At 36.8% G+C, this 16573-nt stretch overlaps 1 protein-coding gene across 1 annotated transcript; it reads right to left on the bottom strand.

Annotated features, from left to right (window-relative positions):
- Nucleotides 1-6063: 6063 nt before the first annotated feature.
- On the bottom strand, nt 6064-15895 carry LOC143635390 (importin beta-like SAD2). Its single transcript, XM_077103242.1, has 22 exons — nt 15740-15895; nt 15540-15675; nt 15366-15453; nt 15125-15274; nt 14832-14994; nt 14463-14647; nt 13706-13879; nt 12917-13062; nt 11553-11676; nt 11254-11434; nt 10797-10956; nt 10676-10717; nt 10469-10587; nt 10205-10403; nt 10005-10136; nt 9800-9903; nt 9465-9644; nt 9183-9322; nt 8177-8316; nt 7929-8086; nt 6625-6751; nt 6064-6535 (listed from the first exon to the last, which is right to left on the bottom strand). The coding sequence occupies exons 1-22, from the start codon at nt 15827-15829 to the stop codon at nt 6372-6374; spliced, it is 3102 nt and encodes a 1033-aa protein (XP_076959357.1). The 5' UTR covers nt 15830-15895; the 3' UTR covers nt 6064-6371.
- Nucleotides 15896-16573: the final 678 nt, after the last annotated feature.

The raw sequence follows: 16573 nt of genomic DNA, 5'->3' as shown, positions 1-16573 counted from the left end.
CAACGTTTGCATTTAACCATTAAATCAAAAGTGAACTCAAAAGTATAACTGTATAAATGTTCATACATCCAAATACTAAATCAAAACAAATTACTAGCTAATCTAAGACCGATAGCATCCCTGTGTTGGTCATGCTTTTCCTGAGTCATCGGCTTAGTGAACGGGACTGCTAGGTTTTGATATGTGTCTACTCTGCTTATTATGATGTCTCCTCGTTCCATTATTTCCGGAATAAGGTGAAACTTCCTTAGAATGTTCTTGGCTCTGTGATGAGAACTAGGCTCTTTGTCCTAAGCGATAGCACCTGTGTTATCACAGAACACCTCGATTGGTTTGCGAATAATCGGAACCACATCGAGATTAGCGATGAACTTCTTCATCCAAGCAGCTTCCTTAGAAGCATCTGATTCAGCTATGTATTCAGACTCGGTGATGGAATATGCCACCACTCTGCTTTGAGCTTTTCCAGTAAATAGCTCCTCCATTGAGAGTGAATACAAATCCTGATTATGAGCCGAAATCATCTCGGTCAGTCGGGAAGCTATTATCAGTGTAACACCTTACAGTTAGCTCTTCTTCCACTCCTCCAGACACTAAGAACATATCCCTGGTCCTTTTCAAGTACCTTAGAATGTTCTTCACTACAGTCCAATGGGCGACGCCAGGACTTTGCTGAAAATGGCTAGTCATGCTCAAGGCATACGAGACGTCAGGTCTAGTGCATAACATGGCGTACATCATAGAGCCAATCGCTGAAGCATATGGAATTGCTTGAATGTTCTTTGTCTCAATGTCCGTTGCCGGAGATTGCGATTTGCTTAACATGGTTCCTTTAGCAATGGGAACAGCTCCTTTCTTGGAGTTGTCCATTGAGAAGCGTGTCATGACCTTGTCTATGTATGTACTTTGACTTGGCCCTAGAAGCCCCTTAGACCTATCTCGGTAGATCTTGATTCCTAGAATATAAGCAGCTTCACCAAGATCTTTCATTGCGAAACAAGATCCCAACCAGTGCTTAACTTCCTTAAGCATAGGAATGTTGTTTCCAATGATCAGTATATCATCCACATACAGGATGAGGAATGATATAGTGCTCCCACTAGTCTTTCTGTAAACACAGGGCTCATCTTCATTGTTGATAAAATCAAACTCTTTGATTTTCTCATCAAAATGTAGATTCCAGCTGCGAGATGCTTGTTTGAGTCCATAAATGGACTTATTCAGTTTGCACACCCTATTAGGATATTTAGGATCGACAAAACCTTCAGGTTGAACCATATAGACATCTTCCGAAAGGTGTTCATTAAGAAAAGCGGTTTGACATCCATGTGTCATATCTCGTAGTCATAATATGCGGCTATAGCAAGTAATATCCTTATTGACTTAGTCATAGCAACGGGCGAGAAGGTTTCATCATAGTCAACCCCTTGAGTTTGAGTAAAACCTTTCGCTACTAGTCGTGCTTTATAGGTCTTTACATTTCAATGCATATCGATTTTTCTTTTGAAAATCCACTTGCTCCCTACTGCCCAACCTTCGGGGGGTAGCTCAACCAAGTTCCAGACTTGATTGTCATGCATATACTGCATCTCGACGTTCATGGCTTCTTGCCATTTCTCAAATTCCAGATCTAAGACAGCAGACTTGTAGTTAGTAGTTTCTTCATTTGACTCGGCTACTAATAGGACTTCGGGACCATCCAGATGCCATAGGTATCTAGGATTTGGTACGAGAGTCCTACTACTTCTGTGAATGCTCGTGTTTATGTCTGATGTATCAGCAACAACACCTTGTTGATCAGACGCTCCAACTTCCTCAACGGTTGTTTGTGGTTCTTGAGTTTCTTTAAGATCGACAATATTATTCCGAGTTCCTCGATCGAGAATTTCTTTCTCAAGGAAGTGGCCCTTCCTTTTGATAGAAATCAAATTTGTATCAGGGTGGAAGAAATAATATCCGCTTTGGTTATAGTATCCGATGAAGACAAATTTTACGCCCTGGGATCGAGTTTGTCATCAGAATCACTGGTGACATATGCATCGCATCCTCATACTCTAAGGAAAGACAATTTGGGCTTACACCCATGCCATATCTCATATGGGTTTTTTTTTTACCTTTTTAGTTAGAGCCAGATTAACAATGTGTGCGGCACTCATAAGGGCAGAGCTCCAAAAGGAGTGAGGCAAGTTAGTTCTACACATCATCGATCGGACCATGTTTAGCAATGTTTGATTTCTCCTCTCGCTCATGCCATTATGTTAGGGTGTGCCGGGTGGAGTGAGTTGTGAAACAATTCCACGCTCTTTTAGATGATTGATGAACTCTGAGCTGAGATACTCTCCACCTCGATCTGATCGAATTATTTTAATAGTTTTTCCGAGTTAGTTTTCTACTTCGTTTTGAAACTCTGTGAACTTTTCAAAAGTTTCATGTTTGTGTTTCATAAGATACACATAAGCATATCGACTATAATCATCAATAAAAGAAACGAAGTATCTTTCATGGTTTCTAGACATGGTTCTGAAAGGGTCGCATACATCAGTATGTATAAGTCCTAACATATCCCTTGCTAGTTCACTTTTATGAGTGAAGGAGTCCTTGGCGAGTTTGCCAGCTAAAAAAGACTCATAGTCATCAAAGGAGTCTGGTCATGTGGATTCAAGAATCCTTTCGGATTGGAGTCTTTTAACTCGTGCCTTGCTTATGTGACCAAGTCGGCAATGCCATAGAAACGTATCATTGATTCCAAATCGGATACGTTTAGAAATATTAAATACATTATTGTTAATTTGAACATCAATCTCATAAATACCATTTCGAGGTTTAGCCTCAAAATAAAAGATATCATTCAAGTAGGCAGAAATAGCAATACCATCAAAAGCGTACTTAAATCCTTGTTCAAAAAGTAAAGAAACTGAAATAATGTTTCTGGTCAAACCACGTGCAAATAAATAGTTATTCAAAGTAACTACAAGGCCAGATGGACAAGCAAAACGATACATGCCAGTTGCAAGAACTGGGACTCTCTTCCCATCACCAACGATGAGTTCCATGCTGCCTTGTTTCAGTTTCTTCCAGTTTTCAGGCTCCTGCAAGACATTAACGATGTGGTAACCACATCCGGTATCAAATACACATGTGTTAGAGAAGCCTTTAGAGAAAATACCTTTAGAGAAACAGTGAAAAGTTAGATGCTCGGGGCAGTTACGCATTGGCCCTCTTCTTAACTAGAAATAGTGAAAAGTTCAATAACGTATATGAAAATACCTTTAGAGAAGCCTTCACCATTGGCCCTCTTCTTAACTAGCTAAGCTAGATGCTCGGGGCAGTTACGCATCCAGTGCCCCATCTTGTTGCACCTGTAGCACTAGCGCTCCTCAGGAGGCGCGGTGGTACTCTTGCAACACTCTTGTTAGTGTTGGTGGAATGCTTGGCAGCAACAGTAATCTTCTTCTTTCCTTTACCGTTATAACCCCGGTTCTTGGGTTTCATTCAAGAAAATTAGTGCCATTCAGTTTTTCTTTCTCAAGAATAGTCTTGAGGGTGAATGAGGAGTTATTATCAGTTAACATCTGTTTAAATAAGCAAAAGTAATTTAATTAGTATTTTCGATGTTATAATCCTATTATTAATGACCCAATTAACATTAATAAAACAGGGATTTGAGAATCTGGCTTCCAGTTAGTAATGGCAGCTGTAGCACACAAGATTAGTAAGTGGTTAGGCAGACTGACAACGATTACCAATTGTGAATAAAGCACAACTCTCGGTTATGATGCCTATTAAGATAACAATTGCCTAAGTAGATGTGTTTAGCCTCATCTAAGCCCACTTTAGTCTTCATACAGCTATAGCACGTAACAGAAGAGTAAAGTAATAGTCGCCCTAGTACAGTCACATGTTAAAGGGCCGGATGTGTCAACGAAACCCTTTCACCTTGAAGGGATAGACTAGAAATCAAGTGCGGTGATGTAGCTCCAAACACTTGAAATTTCACAGTATGCCTCAAGTGTGCCTTATAGCAGGATGGAATAGATTATTGATTTTAATATTGGGATTAATTTTAGAATTTACCGAATATAGTAAAAGTCTAGTTTTACTGTATTAATCAGGACAACATGATGAACCCTTTCATCTCTCAGGACACTTAGTTTTAAATAACCTATTAAAACTAAGTTTTTCGCGATATTTCTAACCAATTTTAAGTTAATAGTTAAACTATTAAGTTATTAGTTTTGGAAAATCAAATCTAGTTTAATTCTGATAAAACAATAATTGGTTGATTAAAATTTATTTTAATATATTTGGTATTAGGTTGGTGGTATTATAACCTATTATAATAAAGCAAGCAACCATAATAGCAAACAAGAATATGTAAATCTTAAATGGCCAAAAAAGGTGATTGGTCTTGCTAGAGCCTATTAGCAAGACCAATCGGATCAAGAGGTCACAACACAAAACAACCACAAGGATTGACTCTTGGTGCATCCCGTCGTCATCTTTGTTAACTCCCACTGACTGCAAGAACTCCGTGAGCTCGTCCTTGGTTTTCCTTCGGGTATTCTTCATTACAATATTATAAAATACATATAATGAAAAACCAAACCCTATCTATTACAATTTTGAACCATCAAAGTGGCCAAAAACCATAAAATAAAACCGAAAAATGAAATATAACTTTGAACCATCCATATTGCCAAAATCAAAAACCAAACACACAATGGTCGAGCCATATTTACATATTCAATAAAAAATAAAATCGGGCAATATTTTGGTCAAATAAAATAAATCAAATTTTGACCAAACCAAGATTTTCCTAAAATATTATCTAGATCAAAAACTTCAACTAGCTTATAGTTTATGATGTACATCCGGTGAAAAAACTAGATTCGACCCGTATGTTGTAACCAAGGCTCTGATACCACTGCTTTGGTTCCAGTGGTGATCATTCAACGCTTTAACTTAAACCCGCTTTAATAAAATTGGTTTCATAATTATTAATCACATTAATAACAGAATACGCAGCGGAATACAAAACGAGTAATCGCCATTTAACGGAACCGTACAGGATCAGGTTACATACGATACGAGTACAATTCGAAACATCTAAATTAAATATAAATCTAAACCAACAATATTTAATTTTACCTCGGTTAATGAATAACCGGTTGAGACACCGAGGTTCAACGAACAAACGCTAGATGACGAGTGAGTAATCGGACAGTGGTGGCGTCAACCTTTGACGGCAGCAGCGGTATTATCCGATCAGCAGCAGCAAACAACAAATGGCGGCGCGAGGAACGACGGCGGTGGTGGTGATGCTGTGGTGATGTCCGGTAGTTAAACAGTGGTGGTCGGTGGCTTATTTCCGTGAAAACCAAACACCGGTGGAATAGAGCTAATGCTCCCGGTGGTCGGCCTCTTTTTCTTGTCTTCACACTAATTAGATTAGGTTTTGGTTATTATTATAAATATATATATATATATAACAATAATAATTATAATCTAAAAGGTTTTAAATCCTAACCGGGCCTTCAAAGTCCAACTCGTTTAAAGCCCAAACAAGTTTATTTAATTAGTAAATAAACTATATTATTTATAACTATTATAAATAATAATTCCATCCTTTTATATTCGTCATTTACCGGTTAAACAATTTAAGCGGATTTTAGTTCGTTGCCCAAGGTGTAATTGTCACGGGTCGTAACTTTGTCGGCCGCGTTAAATTAACCGAAGCGGTCCATTATATCCAACATTATTGTCATAGCGGTTCCATTCCAGATTACTTCTGGTATTGCCAAGCCGGTGCTAGTAGCATGCACGAAGATGGTGTTTGAAATGTTTTAGCATTATAGAGCATGTTCAATTTGGGAATTTGGTTAGATTTGGAATGAACATAGTGTGTAGAATTCTAGTAATGGTAGAAAAACTACATGCCCAGGTTATAGAATACCAATATACATTATATCCATTCAAAAATAGCATTTTTAGAAAAGAGAATGAAGCAAACAAAAGCACCATACAGATAGAATATCATGTAAACAATAATATACCAATAGAACCTTTTGAATGTACACCAACTTCTCATGACCAACCAATAACATGTATCCAAGCAATAAATAAATGTTTTACAATAAAGATAAAACACTCGAGAATCCAGACTATGTACCCCAGCCTCAAGGGACTCTGACAGGCATCATCTCCCATAGACATGCCCGCCGTACGACTCAACTCATATCCACAACCCACACTTTCAATAAAACTCTGACGACTTCTGTTGAATTCTCGTTAAGATAGTCGCCAATGACTGCAAACGCCAAAATCTCCAACCAAAAAATTGAAACCAAAATCTGAAAACTGGTTAAAAAACCTCACGATGCGGCTGTTGCAGCGTTTGCCTTTTCTAACTTCTCTTTCTCAATATCCACTCGTCTCTGGTCGGCATGCTGAGCAACACCGCTTGCAAGTGCCTGATAATGGAAGTCAAGTCTCTGGGATAGAGTCTGGAACCGGATTTGGTCCGAAGCTTGCATGGCTTATAAAATCAAAACAACAAAAAACAATATTCCGGTTAGCCCACATGATTACTAGATAGCATATTGTGCACATGTGTATTCAGTTTACCTTTTGCAATATCCATAAAGAAAATAAATGGATCGACTTCGTCAATAGGTGACTGCAAGTCCTCATCGTCACTAAAATCGTCATCAGAGTCGTCATCGTCATCATCAGCTGGACGGAATGACTTGGCCTGTATGCATATGTTTGGTACACCGACAAATACATCAGAATATTTATTATAAATAAATGAATACAAGAGTCAGGCAGTGTAAACGAGCCAAGCAGCTATTGAGAAACACAATATCGACTCGCTAAAAGCTCGAACCAAGCCGAACTTAAACAGAGGATCGAGCCTACTATATATATAAATTCTACTTGATACATTAAATATATATTGGCATTACTATTAGATTTAATTACGTGGTGGTATACACATGTCACGGAGTTGGTACATTTTTATAAAAACTACATATTTAGTCCAACAGTTTATTCTAAAATCATGCAATCAACTAGCCATATTGGGTAAGAAAGAACACTATACATTGATGGGGCCCAAGGTATATATTCTTTTTTAATATTGAATAGGCAAGTCCCATTAAAACTTTTTGCTATTCAACGTAAGGGACCAACCGTTCGACTAAACATGTAAGTATTTTTAGAAAAAATGTATCAGATGCGTAATATAGGTATACCACAGAGACCAACTGTGTAATTAACATTTTATTAGAGAAAATTGCGCAAATAGTACCTAAGGTTTGACCATTTTGCATATTTGGTCTCTAGATTTTAAAAATCACAAAACTTAGTTCAAACATTTGTGAGAGGGTTGCACATTTAGTCCCCACCGTTATTTCCGGTTAGTGTTTAATGACAAGGTGATGTCATGTGCCATTATGTCTTTATAAATTTCAAACCCTTATAAAATACTTTCGAACTCCAAAACACCTAATGCTGAAGTGCATAATCGAAGGTGATGAAGTCGATGTTAGGAGTTGTGTAGTTTGAAATAGCATATTATTAGGGTTCCAAATTTGAAAAAAAAAACTAACTGCGATTAACAGCCGGGACTAAATGTGCAACCGTCGGACAAATGTTCGGACTAAGTTGGCAATTTTTAAATATAGAAACCAAACTTGCAATATGGTCAGAGACCACAAACTCACAGAGACCATTTGTGAAATTTTCTCTAAATAATAATAATAATAAACAAATGAATAGATATTAAACAGCTGAACTTGAGCTTTAGAACTAGACTCCAAATGACCCGAGCTCTAGCTCTCTTTAAACAAGATGGGCCTAGGCTTGGCTCTTTTACACCCCAAAATACAATAAGTTTCTCATTTATTTAGTAAAACAAATGACAATACCAGTGCAGCTAGTCTCTGAAGTCTCAAGTTATCAGCAGCATCACCATCCTCTGCATCAACTCCCATCTCCTTGTCATCATCATCATCCTCGTCATCATCATCTATTTCCAAACCATCATCCATGTCATCATCATTTTCAGGTTCCTCCTTTGCAGCCTCTGATTATAGAAACATAAGATTACAATAAGATACGTAGGCCTACAAAAGCAATAAAACTCACTGTGATTGACAAAATACAAAAATAGCACCTGCTACTTGATCCTTGTAAGCAACAAGCAGCTCAAGTGTTGCCTTGAAAACACGCTCCAATGCCTCCCCTGGTAACTGATCCACAGGAAGTGTGAGCAGAGATGTCAAACCCAAACAGCAAACTTTCTTATCATGTTCCCTGTAATAAATGTAACAGACATCAATAGCTGCAACATTACACTTAGTTAATCCTGTAAACAAACTGAATGCTAAGTGACCCGTTCGGCAAGAAGTTAGTTTAACGAACATTAATAAAAAACTTTGTTACTAAGTTATACAAGTGAACATTAACACATGTCTTGTTCATTTATTTATCTTCGTGAATGTTTATTAATGTTCGTTCATTAATATTCGCTTATGTTTGCTCACTTAAATTCATGTAGATTTGTTAGTTTACATTTGTTTTTAAGTTTGTCCGTTAATATATTCATTAGTTTTGGGGCCATTACAACTTAGTGTAGTGTCAATAACTTTTTAGGCCCAACACACCGTTCTTCACATGACTTTTTGCTGGTTTTAGCTCAGTTATGTTTGACTATCTGTGTTCAATATCTTCGACTCATTTACGTTCGTGAACCGTTCATTTATATTGTTAACGAACAAACATGCTCATTCTCTTACCAAACATACACGCAGAAGAAAACCCTGTATGTTTAATTCTTCGTGTTCAATCATCTGTTGGATTAAAGCTAAAAAAACAAACATGAACATGTTCATTCGGTTCGTTTACAAGCCTAAACTCTGTTACAGGCGGAGCTAGAAACAATCAATTTACATGTTTTATCAAATCAAATGGGTAAAGCCTAAAGAATTAGTTTACAAAGAAAATGAGCCAAATAGATCGAATGTCTCCTAAAGTGTACATCGGAAGCATAACGTATTCTAAATCATCATATTCAAAAAGTAGTTTATTACCAAAATACTATAAATTTGGTAATTACATTTGACACTGTTCATAAAAAAGCCCAAATTCAATGGTCTTAGGATACCGAAGAACATAATTACCTCTTAAAGTTAGCACGCACGCCATTCTTTTTAGTTTGTTGCAACATCTGGAACCAGAGATTGAAAACTTCTGTAGTGACACCAAGCTTTTGCAATATGTTGAGTGTCAAAGATGGATTATAGTAAAGAGCATCAGCAATCTGCATAATATACACACATCTAAAATCAAGAATCAAATAAATTATAAAAATAATAATATTCTTTTGGTTTCCTGTTCTCATGAAAATGAGATCTCAACAGTAACTGTTTCAAAACTCCAATACAAGTAAAAATTCCACTTACAACTTGCACCAGAAGGCATTTCAAGTATGGTCGCTCTGCAACACGCAAGCGCCCAACGGTGAGTCTAATATATGGCTCAACCCAGCGGTCCACCTGGCCCTTGCAGTTCTGGAACACCACCTCAATAAGCTTAGGTGCAGGTTCAATGTCATTGTCCTCCAAGTTCTTATCACTCATCATCTGATAAAACGAACAAAAAAGGTAACTAGGAAACTATAGTGACAATTGTGACATATATGAATAGCACTTCATCAGTAAAACACCTTATAAATGGACAAAAAGAATATTCTTTAAATAAATATTGGAATAAAGGAAAAGAAAGATGAGCAACATACATTGGAAAGCACATTCCACAAACTTTGTTGGTAATCAGGTTCCTTGCATGTCAGATAGTGCACTGTATCTCTGGATATATAGTTGTCCAATGGGACAAGAATATCTGTACCACATCAAAATACAAAAGGATAATAACTAACAAAGAAATAAATATAACTTCTTACAGACAAGGATGAAATAAAGGCTTAAAGAGTGGTGTCATACTTGGGAAAAAATCAATAGCCCAGTCAGCAAGAGCTTCCACCAGCAATGGCCAAAGAGTCCACATTTCCATGGATATTGTAGGTGAGAAAAAGGTCAAGTATGACACAATTTCAAGAACTTCTTCAAAAACATCTGCAATGGAGTTTGTAAATGAGCTATTTGCAATTTCATAGAAAACTATGAGACAATAATCATATTACCTTGGCCATCAGTTGTAAGCATGCGACGCATTATCGGTAGTAAAGTCGGCTCAATGTGAGCAAAGAGGTGAGGAAGCCTGCTTACTGATTCAAGAATTGTACTAATGGCACGTAAACAACCAGCAGCTGCTAAAGCACCAGGATCATCTGTTTCTTCATCAACTTCGGATGTATTAATACACTTCCAAAATGCAGCAGCCTATAATAACATCACAGAAGTTAGAAAATAAAATAAAAAGTAGAGTTCACAATTTCAAGCATTACCAGATTCTGACATAAACCGAGAGCATAGGGTGCCATCTCCTCTCCAAACTTGTCAACAATTGTCTCAAGGGTAAACACCAGATCCTCATTTTCAACTTCATTCATTAGCTTAAAGAAATCTAAAAAGTAAACACAAAGCGTGTGAATGAAATATGAATATAACCAATTCCATGATATGAAAATAAAAACTTGTTCAAAAGTGCATACCATCAAGTAACTGTGGAAGAATTGGCCTGATTTCACTTAGATCTGCAGATTATAGATATATGATCCAGTTTTTACAAAACAAACCAGTATACAGAAGTCAACTAGATGTGCGTTTATTTACCTTTACAAGATTCAACAAATGAACGCAATGCAAAAACGGAGTCAACACGAACTGGAAGATCAGGGTCACGCATACCAGCAACGACACTTTGTAGTGCTTTGCGGAAATTATTTGGGTCAGAGAAATTAATATGAGCATATTGGCCTGCAACCCATGCAGCCTAACATTCAAAGAGTAGCTTTTTTTAGAATAACGCCACCATACTACAAAGCGAACAGATAAAACATTTGTTCACAAAGTAGAAATGCACATTGATAACTTAATGGTAGGCCCTATACACAAACGGAGCATTCAGTGAACTATTCGGTCGGAAGTTCATTTACTTGATTAACAAACGAACATGAACAAAGATTTTTGTTTGTGAAACATGCGCAGTTCTTGTCCATTCGGTTCGTTTACAGGCCTAATTGCTGGAATGACAAAAGAACAAAAATATAAAATAAAGTATGATACTTGCCTTTGCTCTAAGATGACCAACAGGGCTGGCAAACTCTGGGAAAACATGTTGTACTAACATGGGCTCAAGCTCAGACTTATAGGGTTCGGTTTGTTTCAGTTTATCACATAACGCCCCGATGGCAAGAAGGGCACCATCCTTTTCTCGATAAGGTTTAAACTCAATTGACGCCGCTTCATATCTAATCAAAAAATACAATAAAATGATAAATATAGATAGTTAAAAACTTTCAGCCTTTTTGCATATGCAATATACACACATATGTACATAGGCTTATAGCAGATTGGAATATCAAATACCTCTTAAAAATCTCCACAATGAATAATATGAACTTTTGAAGATTCGCTTTTCCACGTTTTCTTACCAGCTCGCTCACAAAGTCCATTGCTGCAGTCCTCGGACTGTATAGGTCTTCAATAATATCTGCAAATAAGTACAGTAAGGTCTTGAAGACCTGTAAACTAACCGAACATTCAATGAAAATTCGTTTGTGAACCGTCCGGCTGGAAATTCGTTTATTTAAAAAACGAACGGACAGAGACAAAAAAAATTGTTCATTTGGTTAAACAAACAAACATGAACACGTGTATCATTTGTTCATTAATGTTTGTGAACGTTCGTTCATTTGAAATTGTTTATGTTCGTATGTTTACGTTTGAAATTGTTTACGTTATTTATGTTCGATAGTTTACGTTTGTTTTAAGTCTGTGAGTTTACATTCATTAATATATTAATTTGAATTTTCTGGCACATTACAGCATGGTCAAATTTTAATTAATTTGTAGGCTTAAGACATTGTTTTCACATTACTAGTTTTGGCTCAGTTATGTCCGTCTGTTTATGTTCGTGAATTGTTTGTTTATACTGTTAAGAACGAACATAAACTAACACCAAAGTTTAAAAAGGCGGAAACGAGCCTCGAGGCATATAATGTTAGACTCTTGAGGCGTAAGCCAAAAGGCGGACCGAAGCATAGGCCTCGAAACATAGTTAAAAAAAATAAAAATGTATATTTAATATATAAAAATCACACTTTAACATTAAAAAAATATTTATATATATATATAATCTATATAAATAATGTTAGTTTTAATGTAAAAATTTACGACTTTTTATCTAAAAGGCCACTCTTCTTAATTTCAGAAAGATTTCAGGCATGTTTCCAGTGCGCTGGAATTAGCTGTCGAAAGTTACTATTTGGTCGAGAAGTGCCTTGTAGCGGCAGATGACTATGCCCGCCTACTCCACTAATGCCATATTCCACAAAATAAAAGTCCAAAAAATAAAATAAAAAATTTCCATATTTTACAACTTCTAGTGAGGCTTAAGCCTCACCACCTCGCCTTGATCCGCCTCGAACTGCCTCACAAAGGTCGAGGCTTAGATTTCAGTATACCCTCATGAGGCTAAGCCTCTAATGCGTTTTTCCACCGAGGCTGCCGAGACATAAGCCTCGAGGCGCAACTTAGAACGCCTTTTAAACCATGACTAACACGAGCATGTTCACGACTCCATTTGTTAACAAACAAGAAAACCAAGTTCATTTAATTGTTCAAGTTCAAGTTAAAAAAACGAGCATGAACATGGTCCGTTCTTCGTTCCGTCTGTTTACAAGCCAAGGTCTTGAATGCAAGTGGGGGCCACTCATATGCGAATAACTCACCATAACCCTTCCTCACGTACTCGTGTGGATCTTCTTCCCAAAGCGTTTGATCATTGTCATTGAAACACATAAGTGGAAATATTATCTCAAAAAGAACAACATCAAGTCTTGGTTGGAGCTGATTGTACATGGTAGTCTTGGAAATACTGCAGCGTGGATGGACAATAATATCAAGTAAAATTTAAAAAACTAATGAGTTAAGTAATTAAATCAAGAGTAAATTAAACTTTTCATCCTTAGTATATAGAAAGTTTCAGATTTCGTACTTATACTAAAAAATAACAAGAATCGGTTAAAGAAGTTTGCATGTTTCGTCCTTGCCACACATGAGGGCAATATGACCATTTTACTCCATTTTATGGTATAAGTTTAAAGAAAATAGTATATTACATAAAGTTATTTATGTCTAAAAAAAATGGTCAAAATATTTTTAACGAAAAAAGTTAAGACAGACAAATTCCCTTGTTAAACCTTTCCAGCCCTTACTAACTTCCAATTAATTACAAAACTGCAACAGCATTAGTCTTAACCATTAGATTTAGTTAATTAAGGGCGCAAATAGTTTGCAATTTTATTTAAGCAAAATCTATTTTAACACCTGGCCCCGTAAATAATTTACTCTTTATTTTTTCATTAGAAGGGGTAAGATCCACATTGCCTCATGTGCAGCGCACATGACAATATTTAACTAACAAATTCAATGTCAGTTAAGGAAAGAACGAAACCTAAAACTTTCTATCTACTTAAAAGGGCGAAAAGTTTAATTTATTAATTATATGAAGCACACACCTGTTGCTCAAGTATTGCAAAATAAGGTTGGTGACTCTGTCAGGTAAATATTCACCAACACGGATTGCATTCAACAGGTTGAGATGACACTCCAAAATTTTCCCAGCATAATTTTTCTGAAAATGTTGAGCAAAAGCTTTGTTCTCGGGATTTTGCAGTTTTAAATCTCCAAACCTGAGATAAGAGAAATATAGATGAGAATTAGGGCTGTGTAAGCAAACCAAACCAAACCGAACAAGACCTTGTTCATGTCCGCATATATCATACAAACGAACAGATAACAAAACGGATTTCCTTGCTCGTGTTCGTTTGTGTTTGTTTGTAAATTGATAAACATAAACGAACATAAACGAACACAAACAAACATATATTAGTTTAAAAACTAAAATCAGCATTCCTAATCTCTTAACTAAGACGCAGTCACCACAAATAATTTATGTATTTGACAAATAATTTAAGACGCAATAGACGCAATCACCGCAAATAATTCAAGTATTTGACAAATAATTTAAGTAAGACGCAATCACCGCAGATAATTTTAGTGTAAATGAATGAACATAAACAAACGTGATCTCTGTTCATGTTCGTTCATTTAATTGATCGAGCAGGATTCCTTGTTCATGCCCGTTCATTTATTAAATGAATGAACATAAACAAACCTCCCGCCAAACTATTCCCTAAACGTCCAGTTCATTTACAACCCTAGTGAGATTTAAACCAGTCTCAAAGCCAGAAACTTGGAAAAACATTGACTCACCGAGTATAGAGACGGTTTAATATATGAACGGTCCACTTTTTAACCTTCCACCATCCCCATGACTTGCGCAGCTCAGGATCGGTGGGTTGACCCTCTAATGGAACAGGTCTCTCCAGCATGTTTAAGAATAGAACCATCCAAGAATTGAACACATGTGGGTCAAACAATTTCTTGGGAATCTCCAACTGATCGACATTTAAATCCATATTAAAAACCAGCAATCGTACCCAATAAATCTCACCCCTAGCGAAGCTATTGGTAGGGTCTGAGGTAAATCCATATTTAAAACCGTGATCATAAACTCATAACCAAGAAAGTACACTAGCCTTTGCTAATGAATGAACACGTGAACTTATATGCTAAACTTACATAAATGGATGACCAAAATATTTTGCAGATGAGTTTAATAAGATCGGCTACTTCAATTGAAGGATTTCCTATCTGAACAAGCCTGCTAAATATGTTTAGCAAATGAGGGAATGTCTCCTCAACAACATGATAAACTGGAATCCTCTCCTCGTCTGACTTGAATCTACAAATACAAAGTCAAGTTCACGTATTGATCAAATTGAAACAAGCAATGCCATTAATAAATTAATACATAAAAGTAGAGTATATCAATGACAACATATATGGTAGTAATTTATAAACAAAGTACTTACTCATATTTTCTAGATAGAATTCTAAGCACAAAAAGGGCTCCATAGACTTGGTGATCTTGCAAATTATGGGTGACCCAGTGCAAAAGAGCTGGCCATTGTTGAGGATAATCGGCATGTACAATTGTCTTGAGGCACTCACCCAACTGTGCCCTGAAATAAAACATAACAACTGCATTCATTCATAAGATAAGAAAAACAATATGCAGTCAAAATCAAATAATTAGTTTGTTATGTTACGTACCTCAACAACGGAGGAAGTTGGGGCACAAAAACAAGAATGTTCTGCCTTACAACATCTTTATCACTGGGCGAAATCCTGGATTGTTCCTCTGCACAGTTGATTATATATATATGAATAATAATAACAATAAGATAAGATGTCATGTAGTAGTAGTAGTAGTAGTATAACTAGTACCTGCATCATGCGGTGACCAATTCTTAGCAATGAAGTTTTTCAAATGAATACTGGCGGCCTGTCGCACCGCCGCATCGCAGTTGCCATCGACCACGATCTGCAGCAGACGCACCAGATGCTGAGGAGTATACTGAAACTGAAAACAAAACAAATGAATTTAAGAAATGGATGATGATGAATAATAATATACATACGGATACCTGATTGAGAGTGTCTTCAGCGGCTTTGCGTTGAGCTGGATTGGGGCTAAGTGCAGCTTCGATTACTGCAACGAGATTTGGAACATCCATCAGCAGCCGATTGATGATTACAGAGAGAGAGAGAGATTCGTTTACGGAGGATGAACAACAGAATAATATTAAAATCATTAGGGTTTATTGACCCAGCCCACCCGGGTCATTTTTAGTTGTTTGTTTAACTACCCACCACCCTTGGTGGTGGTTGTTAGTTAAGTTGGTTGATTGCATTATTAACCGTACTTTCTTGTAGACCTTTAGTCATCGGATCCGCAAGCATGTTTTTTGTGTTAATGTAATCGATACAAAGATTATTTTCCTCTACTCGTTCACGTACGAACAAATACTTTGTATCAAGGTACAAACCAGCTCCGCTCGAACTGTTACTATTCGAGAAACTCATAGCGGCTGAATTGTCACAGTAAATCTTCAGCAACCGTGATATTGAGTTAAACAACTTTGAGTCCAGTAATGAGGTTTCTTAGCAACATCCCATGGCAAGTTGCATTGTACACTGCAACGTATTCCGCCATCATTGTGGAGGTTGTTGTCAACTACTGCTTATGACTTCTCCATTAAATTGGTCCGCCTGCTAGTATAAAAATGTGCCCCGAAGTTGATTTCTTATCATGTTTGCATTTTGCAAAGTCGGAATCAGAATATACCACTACTTCCAAGTTATCAGTTCTTTTGTATGTCAACTTATAGTCTTTCGTTCCTTGAAGATATTGCACCACTTTCTTTGTTGTTTTCCAATGATCTAGGTCAGGATTAGATTGATATCGACCTAGCATTCCA

This window comes from Bidens hawaiensis, unplaced genomic scaffold, assembly GCF_021521415.1.
Source record: "Bidens hawaiensis isolate Kalapana, Puna unplaced genomic scaffold, B.hawaiensis_p1.1 tig00007460_1, whole genome shotgun sequence".
Classification (NCBI taxonomy): domain Eukaryota; kingdom Viridiplantae; phylum Streptophyta; class Magnoliopsida; order Asterales; family Asteraceae; genus Bidens; species Bidens hawaiensis.
The sequence above is the reverse complement of the archived record's forward strand: the minus strand, read 5'-3'. Positions and strand labels throughout refer to the sequence as shown.

Coding starts and splice junctions, on each gene's coding strand:
- LOC143635390 (XM_077103242.1), bottom strand. CDS start 15,829: ATGGATGTTCCAAATCTCGTTGCAGTAATCGAAGCTGCACTTAGCCCC. Junction 13,880..14,462: donor TTAAACCGTCTCTATACTCG/GTGAGTCAATGT, acceptor CTCTTATCTCAG/GTTTGGAGATTTAAAACTGC. Junction 11,677..12,916: donor GTACGTGAGGAAGGGTTATG/GTGAGTTATTCG, acceptor ACTTATTTGCAG/ATATTATTGAAGACCTATAC.